The 10,477-nt window shown below is 42.5% G+C and overlaps 1 protein-coding gene across 3 annotated transcripts in view; it reads right to left on the bottom strand.

The window, feature by feature from the left end:
• Nucleotides 1-2,394: 2,394 nt before the first annotated feature.
• The window catches only part of peli3 (pellino E3 ubiquitin protein ligase family member 3), a 34,919-nt gene continuing 26,836 nt past the window's right edge, over nt 2,395-10,477 (bottom strand). For all 3 annotated transcript variants that reach the window (XM_023283335.3, XM_023283336.3, XM_055007496.1), the window contains exons 6-7: nt 5,714-5,902; nt 2,395-3,221 (exon numbers count right to left, since the gene is read on the bottom strand). In XM_023283335.3, the coding sequence (XP_023139103.1) occupies nt 2,622-3,221; nt 5,714-5,902 (789 nt within the window). In that variant the 3' untranslated portion in view covers nt 2,395-2,621. The remainder of the gene's footprint in view (nt 3,222-5,713; nt 5,903-10,477) is intronic.

Raw genomic sequence — 10,477 nt, 5'->3', positions numbered from 1 at the left:
ACTAAAGTCATTGTACAAGGTCCACAGTCAGCCTAAATATAGAAAAATGTGCCAGTACTCAGCTCAAACTGATGCAAATTCACATACCCAAAACCTAACCGAATCTGACGACCATTACAAGGCTGAAGCACATCAACAGCATGGAATTTAGCAGGGTATTTGTGGTTAAGCAACTTTAAGTCAGATACTGCTGCCTGTCATACACATTACAGACATCCTTGGTGTGTACCCCTGCCTCTCCCTCTGGATCTTTAAATAACCACTCATGGTGAGCAGTTCATCTGTAGGTTCAGGCAGCTCAGATATAGCGCGTCACCACATCAAGTGGAAATGCTGGAAAGGCAAAAAGAGAGCTATTTGACATTGAATGTTATGATTCACACTGACATAAAAAACCCTGCAGCAGCCTGGGGTGGGACTGCAGCTGCCCTTTGCATCCACTCTTCACAAGAGTGGTACAATATGATAATATACAGTAGAGGCACATCTGTTCATGTCCAATCCTAAACACCACTACATCCTACTGCTGTAGCTCAGATATGTGCTAAGGTGCACCTGTGGAAACCACCACTCTCTCTCTCTCTCTCTCTCTCTCTCTCTCTCTCTCCTGGTGGGAATACGTGGGGCTGCTTGTGACCTTGAGTTATTTTTAGCACAACGGGGGCACTGCAAACTGGAAGCAAGGCTTAGAGACAGTGAGCATGCTGGCTGCACCCACATAGGCAGAGGCTTCAACATTCATCCAAGCACGTGTAGAACAACATCCATACTATAATCTTGACTTTATGCAAGTTTTTTAGGGATAATTAAGATTGGATTACCAAAACACGTAAGTGCCTAGGTGCACTAAAAGCCCCTAAGTTAACTCCCTTTGTCTACACTTAATTTGATTAATTGCTAATTTGTTAGAAATTTCCTCCACTGAAGTAGAAGTTGAACTATTTTGGGTAATTCACCTCCATCATGTGGTTCTGGACTTGTAGAGGGGCTTAAATACTACTTTGAAAGCTGAGAACTGATGATGACAGAGACACAAGTTGTGCCTAATCAAACTGCTTTGAAAGTAGTGAACTCACAGAAAACCTGGTAAAAGACTGTATTGTTCCATCAAAAGAGATCTTACTCTCAGCATCAATGCATCTGATAGTATTTTCTTAAATGTATTAAGTTTACTGTTGTATAAACTTGGACACAGGAAAGATTACTTTTATGGAGCAGTACCATTGAATTTTTGGATGATTGGGGTAAATGGTACATCTAGCCTTGTAGGAGCCAGGTTGATTGTTTTCTGTTGATGAATTTATGTTGTTCTTGAGTTAACCCTATCTAGTAGCTGAAGGATGGGGATAAAAGTGAGGGAGACTGCCAGAAAGACATGACCTACCAGAAAGAGACAGTCTTTTGACCACAACTTACATCCAGTGTCTGCAGCCCCATTCATCCTGAGTTCATCTTTAACATCCTGAGCTTTTTGTTTCTGAGTTTTAAAGAAATTTATGTTACAATAAATACTGCCTTATATTTAAAACTATTTTTCTGTGGACATTGTTTTATTTTTTGGACATGACGAGTCAGATGCTTCTGTACAGCCACCACTGTGGCTATATAGGCTCAGGAATAGCCACTACAAGCTTTAGGAACAGTTAGGTCTGTTTTTTCCAAGTTGTGTAACTGGCTAATTTTATAATGTTTAGTGATAATGTTGACTTAATAGTTATAGGACACAATACAAATCATTTACCCCTGTCATAGGTACATACTGTAATAGTGCTGCATAAATGTATGGAACAGGCCACTGGCTTAACGGTTGTAATGTCACTACTGAAAAATGTACTGGGGGACTGTGAAATGCTGGTGATGTCTCAGGTTTTAGCAGAACAACACACTGTACATCAGCATTGTACTTTGCTTGAAGTGAAGTACAAAAACCTGTATGTAGGACTTGTATATTTCAGCACCATGCTGCACCTCTGACATGCTCTCTGACATTAAAGTCTTGTCACATTTGAGATGTTACGTTCCTTACTGAAGATGCTGAAGACAGAAACCTGAACTTTTGCTTCATTGATAAAATGCATGCTTGGATTGTGATTGAGCTATACATGTACATCAGCCAGTTGCACTTAGTATTTTACCTTTCACGTTAGAATTGTCTTTCATAAAAGTCTGACTAACCTCAGGTTTGGTTTCCAGTCTGTCTATCTTGCCAATTTGGTGAGCACAATGTATTTGTCAAAACTTTCAAAATAGGTTCAAAGCTTTATAATTATGTTGCACTGATCAACCAGCTACATAGATGAAGACCCGTAGTCCACATGAACGCATGTAGACCAGCTGGAATGCTAAGACTGAGCAGGTGCTTAAAGAGGAGAACAAAAGATAACTAAAGACATATTCATTTCAACACAATTTATTTACATACTCTCCATACACCTCATAATCCACGTGAAGCCTTGGCATATACTATTGCATGTTGCTTTCAGCTCATCATGTCAACAGTCCCTTTCCTGTATTTGTCATCAGTGTGTTCACATTTCTGTTATAGCACACAGTCTTTAGTCAGCAGGTCGTCCTCTGTGATCCATCAGTACTTTCCTCTGAGTGGCTCCCAGGTCTAGGCTTCAGTCGACGGGGCCCTGGAAGATGAGTTTGATGTGGCCCTGCTCCCCTGTCAACCAGGTACCACAGAAGGGGCAGGCAGCATGGAAGGCATGGGTGCCATGGGGTAATGGGATCTGGCTCCACCCCACGACTGTCTTTTCTGAACATACGTGGCCACAGGGGCAGAACGCATGAGTGGGTGGCCCAGCATCCAGGTACAATCCGCCCTCACAGCCCAACCACAGTGGTACATAGGGGCCTACTCTCCGGCACATGGGGCACTCCCTCTCCCCGGTGCTGGCTGGTGCTGTGCCTCCAGGGCCTGCAGGACCTTTCTCCTTCCGGTACCCCCAGTTGTGGTAGCCGTGTACGTGGCCGCAGTTGACATAAACCCAGGGCTGCTTCTTGTCTACAATCTCACGCTGGGCCAGGCTGGGGAAGGCCAGGGTGTTGAAGCCCACGGGACACTGGGGCCGGGCGGCATTCAGCTCTTGCCGAAGGGACTCTAGCTGTTTGAGGGTGGGGGTGTGGCGCAATCCGGCAGGAGTCCTCCACAGCAGGGTAGCTCCACACAGATCAATCAGAGAACCGTCCTGGAGGGTATTTGACTCATTTTCAACCTTAAGAAGAGAACAGAAGGAGAGGTAGAAGGGGAAAGATAAGGAGAGGGACAATTTATTATCACAGAGGGGATATACGATCTGATCTTTCTTCTTCCAGTACTCATCAAGTCACTATCCTTAAAACTGATGGTTTGTTATAGGGCATAGTAGTAGGACTTCTTAAACTAGGAATGTAGGGGACTGGTACACTCTGTACTATGGGATCTAGTGGCATTCTCCTTCAATACCACCACTTGATGGCACTGTGAGCAACTGGTTTTGGTTCAGACAGTTGCAACCCATCAGGTTTATCTTGCTTCTGTCAAACTACTATCATAAGCAGCACATTTGCGTCAAATGTTTACCATTAGTACAGTTAATGAAAGAATGATTGGAATGTGCAGTACCTTCAATAAGAACAGTCAGTAGTTTTGTTTCTATCAATTTCTTAGCTAAGAAAAAAAAGCAAATTTTAGAAAATTTTGCTGAATGAAATTATTTCTATTATCTTATACACATATATTCAGGCAGACATAAGGACCTCTGGTGCTTCCAACATGGATGTTTTCTTCAGTTTTAATTGCATCTCTTTTTAAAGCTTAAACTCTCTATCTGCAATTTATTTTCAGTTTTTAGGTTAGCAAAGTAAAAATAAGAATGTCAACATATGAATGGTTTAAATGTGTTTCTGATTAACTTCTCTGTTGCCTTCACATCACGTTGTTTCACTTATGTGAAACATCAGTAGGATGTGCAGATCTTTGAGTGTCTGGTTTGTGGTCACTTTTCCAGCGTAGCACTTGTTTGTCAACACCTAGAGATGCCTGACTCTTCTTCTTAAAGCTCAGCATGCCAGGCTGTAAGAGGAAGTCAACAGTCCTTGTTTCAGTAGGTCTTTTACTTCCTGACATCTCGAAATTTGTTTAGTATAAATTCATAGATGACAGTGCATTAGTGAAGCAGCCCACATGAATGAGGTTTCATTCTTATTTCATGTTGGCTGGTGTGCACCCAACAACGTGAAGTTTCTATAACAAAGGAGGTTGTGGTGGACTGTAAAGCGTACCATGGATGTCCACCTTTGGTCATAAAGGTCAGGATATTCAGACCTATTTTCTCAGTAGCACTGAGGAAATAGCTTAATGAAGATTTCTTATAGCTAAAAACTAGACTCCAGTTATATTCTGTTCAGTGTCCTTCCTGCTTTCTGTGGTCAACTTATCTGAAGCCAAGATTTGGAGGGGTGCTGGTCCACTATGCCTCATGTTACTTCAGTATTTTGTCATGGTTACCCCCTCTTGGTGGTGCAGTGACATGTTCTACTCCACAGAAACATCGTTGCGAGATGTCATGAAGAAAATCATTAAAATGCACCGCTACAGGATAGTCACAGTCATTTCTGTGAATTGTGCTTTTGCGTTTACTTATTCTCTGTTTGAGTTTTCTGGAGGTTTTCCTGACGTAAGCAAATTACAAGGGAAGCAAAAATGATTAAAAGAAGAAAGCTCTTAAATACGTATACACATATATGTTTATGTATACATATACATACATGTGTATATATATGTGTGTGTGTGTGTCTACATATGCATGTATATCTATGTATGTATGTGTCTGTTTGTAGGTATGTATTGCATGTACATTGATCAGGCATAACATTCTGACCACTGACAGGTGAAGTGAATAACACTGACTATCTCTTCATCATGGCACTTGTTAGTGGGTTGGATATATTAGGCAGCAAGTGAACAGGTGCCCATGCTGACCCCTGTGCACCGCCAAAAGTGCCAACAGTGGGCATCAGAACTGGACCACAGATCAATGGAAGAAGTTGGCCTGGTCTCATAAATCACGTTGTCTTTTACATCACGTGGATGGCCGGGTACGTGTGCGTAGCTTACGTGGGGAACACATAGTACCATAATGTGCTATGGGAAGAAGGAAAGCCGGTGGAGGCAGTGTGATGCTTTGGGCAATGTTCTGCTTGGAAATATTGGGTCCTGCCATCCATGTGGATGTTACTTTCACACATACCACCTACATAAGCATTGTTGCAGACCATGTACACCCTTTCAGGATAATGCGTCGTGTCACAAAATAAAAATGTTTCAGGAATGATTTGAGGAGCACAAAAACCAGTTTGAGGTGTTGGCCTCCAAATTCCCCACATCTCAATCCAATGGAGCATCTGTGGGATGTGCTGGAAGTCTGATCCATGGAGGACCCACGTCGCAATTTACAGGACTTAAAGGATCTGCTGCTAGCATCTTGGTGCCAGATACCACAGCACACCTTCAGGGGTCTAGTGGATGGGTCAGGCCTGGTTTGGCAGGAAAAGGGGGACCAACACAGTATTAGGCAGGTGATCATAATGTTATGCCTGATCAGTGTGTGTGAATGTGGTGAAACAATATTCACAAGAAAGCCCTGCAGTTTCAAGTTTTTGAGTCGAATCAATGTCAGTGACCTCAACACTTATGAAGCTAACATAAGGAAAATTTTCATCTTACCAGTTTTCCCCTCTGTTGGGCTGAACGGGTCTCCCTCAGGGCAAAGACATTGCCACAGACTGAGATTTCCCTCCAGACGCCCGGAGCTGGCTCAGACACAAACTCTCCTGCAGGGTGCATCACCAGCACCCCGTTGGTAGTCAGGCCGTCCATCAAGCCATCCGATGTCCTCCACTTGGCAGCCCGCTCCTGAGAGACCCCCACATGGACATACACACAAAGCAGGCAGACATAAAGGTTAGAGGAATGATGGGGAGGCACAGAGGGATGATAGTGGAGGTGGATGTCAGAGGTGGCTGCTGAGAAAAACAGCCGACTTGCTTTTCTCTGCTGCTATATTTAGCTCAGTACAGAATGACTACTGTACTGACTAATGCACAGAGATGCACCCACGCCTAAGAATAAACCTTTCCCTGGGAGAAAGAAAGAATATATTATCAACACCAATCAGCTCTAACAGAATGAGGCAGCAAATTTCTGGCATGGTTAGCTCATATAGATTTTAAAGGCTTAGGCACAAGAACAGAACCTGGAAATTTTGTTCTATAAACACTTCATTGAGACCGAGAAAATAATCACTTCACTGGATGAATTAAGTGTTAGTGTGCAAAGAACCAACTTGTTTTTTTTAGTCATGCTAGCACACTTAAACCCCCCAAGAAACCAAAAGACAAGAGATGTGAGAGAAATGAGCCTAAAATTATCACAACAGGCTAAATACTGAAAGTGAAATCATAGTCATAATATTCAATTTTTATCTAGTATCCTTGCTTTAATTCTTCAGGTTTGTCTTGATATTGGTATCTTGCACCAAATATATCACAATAGGTGCATTTTCACCCACATGTTCCGTGCACGTTTCCTGAAATATTGCAAAATCTATTTTTACTCATGGCTAAGGTGGAAAAGTTGCTGCATTAATAAAAGCAAAATGCGACAAACTGCATTGCAACCACACTGTATAAATAAATGATGACATGGATGAAGCATGGATGAAGCGTGCACTGAAGCTTCTGCCCCACTCAAAAGACAAAAAATGGAGAATGACATTATATGTGTAAGAAAATGTTTCTTCACATTAATGCATGAAACACAATGCAATGCCACATTTCTTTATTGTTTTCAACATTTTTTTCAGTTTATGGTTTGACTAGAGCTCTTTCAATTATGTCATAAATTATGCCGTAAATAATGTAATAATAATATTATAAAAGACAATATTATAATAACTATGATAATGTAAATAGTCTGAATAAATACATTCAGTCAAATGTGATTTGGGATGACTGTTTAACTCCTTTTTAGAAAACCAAACTTGGCTTTGTTGTAGAAGCCAGCACAGTGATGTTGTTGGTCAGAGGGGCAGGGGTTAGGACAGAATTTTTAAAAATCTTTGTTTACATCTAAATAAGAGCATGGCGATTGGCTAAATTACTGTCCCAAATCTTTTGCCTCCTGATATGAAATTGGGAAGGCTGATTTCACTCCAAATGTACATACAATGAGCGTTGCTTAAAATAATAAATAGTATCAAACAATGACCGTGTTATGATGAAAATCTCAAGGATTTTCACTTCAAGGTCTTCCCACTAATGATCAGTATCTCAATGGCACAATAAAAAACTTATCCGTATCATATCCATAGTACAGTTTAAATGTGACCCATGGAGCTTAATTGTTAAAAAAGGACATTATTTGTTCCATATATCAGTCTAAATGTGGTCCTGATGACTGGGGGAGTTATACAAGCTTCAGTCGTGATGTGAATGTTTTCGTGTTTGGTGTGTATGTGTGTGTGTGCTGCTGACGTTATCTCTCTGCTGGCCTAGTTGTCGGGGGTCCTGATGAATCTTGCATGGGATGAAGTCATGCTGTCATGAAGAGGATTATTATTGGTTTGCATGGGTTTGTGCACCTTGATGTCACGTTTTAGATCGCCCCACTCCAAAGGCTTCTGCTGTGGTTCCTGAGACTTTACATTTCAGAATAGAACAAAGAAGAGTCTGTTAACTAAAAAAGGAAAATTATAGGTACAGTCCAGTGCTTCTCTGCATGTTACAATATGATATATGTGTACATAGACGCATTTCACACATGCACTAGGCAACATGATGGCAACTTCCTGACAACCTCCTTGAGGTGTTTGGTTACAAACAAGAAGAATTAACAAAGCAGTGTGAATACAGGATAACTTTCACTCTTCAAGCACATGTGCAGTTGATTCATTTGTGTTGTGGGAATCCATACAGGCAGTTGGGTAAAATGTATGATGTATGGATCCTCGTATTCATAATGATCCACAACATTAAAGCCCTACTGATTAAATTTATATTAGACACACAGTTAAACAGAGCCCAGGTGTCACTGTCACAGCCATAGGCTGTGATTAAGTGGCAGTGCTCTCTCCTCCTCTGGCCTGTTGTTTCTCTCTCTCTAGGTGTGTGGCAGTGGTGGGCAGCAGGTGTGGCTGATTTCCAATCAGCTGATCGGGTGCAGGTGGGAGTTGCTCATCAGGCTGGCTGGGCTCACTATAAAGAGTGCCTCATCTTGTCAGTTGGTGCTGGACTGTCCCCTAACTCACAGTTAGTGTTGCTATCAGATCTGTCTGAGCCACTGCGTTCCCCAGCTCTGCATCTAACCCTGTTTTCTCTGTGCAGTATTGACTCCTGCCTGTTTCTGTTATCGTCTCTTCTGGTTGGAAAGCCACCTGGCAGAGGCTTCCAGACTCTACAAGGACCGGGGCTTTCTCCAAGAAGTCTTGCTAAGCTAAGGAGGACTCTGGCTGCTGCCACAGCTTGGACAGGAATCCTGGGTTCTAACCCCATACCAGAGAGAGAGACTGTTCAGTAAGGTTCTCGTTCCAAGCAGCATCAGACAATAGAGCATTGTTGTTTTGTTTAATTGGTGTTCCTGCTAGTGTAGTGGGATTCAGGGGTACTTTGTGTGGAGAGTAGTAGTTTTGTTTAGTATTTTACCTGCTTGGAGGAATTAAACGTGGGTTACTGTTCTGTGTATAGTGTTTACGCCCTCCTCTAAGAAGTATTGTTTTGTTACGCCGACTGCATATTGTTAGTGACTTCTGTTTCTGGTTTAGAGTTCCAATTGTAGTTTTTGGTTTTGCCTTTGTGCAAATAAATCTTGTTTCATTTAAGTCACTTGTCTGCTGTCTCATTTCCCTGCTCTTGGGCCTCTGCACCCGCCGTAACACCAGGTGTGTAATGACGTAATTGATAGACTGACTAGATGACAGCCAGAGCATCTTGTTTTTTCCCTTTTGGCTTTTCCTTTCAGCAGTCATCACGGCAAACCATTTGCTTCCATCTAACCTTATTCTCTGCATCCTCTTCTTTCACACCAACTAACTTCCAAAACATCTAACATGTGCTGTCCCTCTGATGTATTAATTCCTGATCCTATCCATTCTGGTAACACCCAAACAGAACCTCAACATTTCAATCTCTGCCACCTCCAGCTCTGCCTCCTGTCTTTTCCTCAGTGTCACTGTCTCTAAACTACACAACATCTCTGGTCTCACCACCATTTTGTACACCCTTCCTTTCGTTCTTGCTCTTTTATCACACCTGACACTTTTCTCCACCTGCTCAAACCTGCTTGCACACGATTTTTCACCTCTTTTCCACTCTCTTCATTGCCCTAGACTGTTGACCCTAAGTTCTCAAAATCATCCACTCTATAATTTCACCCTTAAGGCTGGGTTATACTTTTCGCACGGAAATCAGCCGCACGGAAATCCACGCTAGAGAACGTGTGCATTTATACTCTGTACTCCCAAACTGCAGGGGGCAGTGTATTGCAAACACACGTCTACCTGGTCTACTTTAGTACTAGAGTAGAAGAAGTTTGCCGTTGTTTACACCACTTACAACATGGCATTTTACCAAATAAAAGCATTTCAGCAGTTAGTTTTAATTTCACACCATGAATAGTTCATAACCCGGTTACCACGGTGATCTGTGTGACAAATCATATAAGTGCACGTATTTCTACACTTCAGCTACGAGTAGGTCCTGGCCCTCTGCCATGTTTTTCTATGCGGCTCCGTCCGTGTAGTTAGAAAAATGTGGAGGTGCGCGGCGCCAAAATTTTCCGCCTGAGAAGGGCCGCTCGAGGGGGCGTAGCTGCTAAAATGACGTAATTTTTCCGCACGGAGCCGCATGGACCTCGTGGACGCGGAAACCATAAAATAGGCTTTATACTTGGCTCACTCTCATTCACACACTTCTCCTTTCCAGGGCATACCTCCACCTCTCTAGATTTTCCTCCACCTGCTACCTGCTCTCACTGCTGCTCACTGCTGCTCACTTCTGTCCTTACTAACTCATACTACTCTTTCCCATAACTTTATTGTATGGCTCATCAACTTTATGCCTCTGTAGTCGCTGCAACTCTTCAAATCTCCCTTGTTAAAAATTGGCACTAGCACACATCTCCTCCATTTCTCAGGCATCTCCTCACTCTCTAAGATCTTATTGAGCAACCTAGTCAGAAACTCTACTGCCACCTCTCCTAGACACGTGCCATACCTCCACAGGTAGGACCAAGCCTTTCCACTCTTTGTCCTCTTTCATGTCCTCCTAATTTCATCCTGACTAATCTTTGCTACGTCCTGGTCCACAATAGTCACCTCTTCCACTCTTCATTCTCTCGTATTGTCCTCATTCATCAACTCTTCAAAGTACTCTTTCCATCTTCCCATCAAACTTCTGACACCTGTCAATACATTTCCACCTATCTCCATAACCA

The sequence above is a fragment of the Amphiprion ocellaris genome, chromosome 23 (genome assembly GCF_022539595.1).
Source record: "Amphiprion ocellaris isolate individual 3 ecotype Okinawa chromosome 23, ASM2253959v1, whole genome shotgun sequence".
Classification (NCBI taxonomy): Eukaryota; Metazoa; Chordata; class Actinopteri; family Pomacentridae; genus Amphiprion; species Amphiprion ocellaris.
Note: the sequence above shows the minus strand (reverse complement) of the source record. Positions and strands in the feature narration are given on the sequence as shown.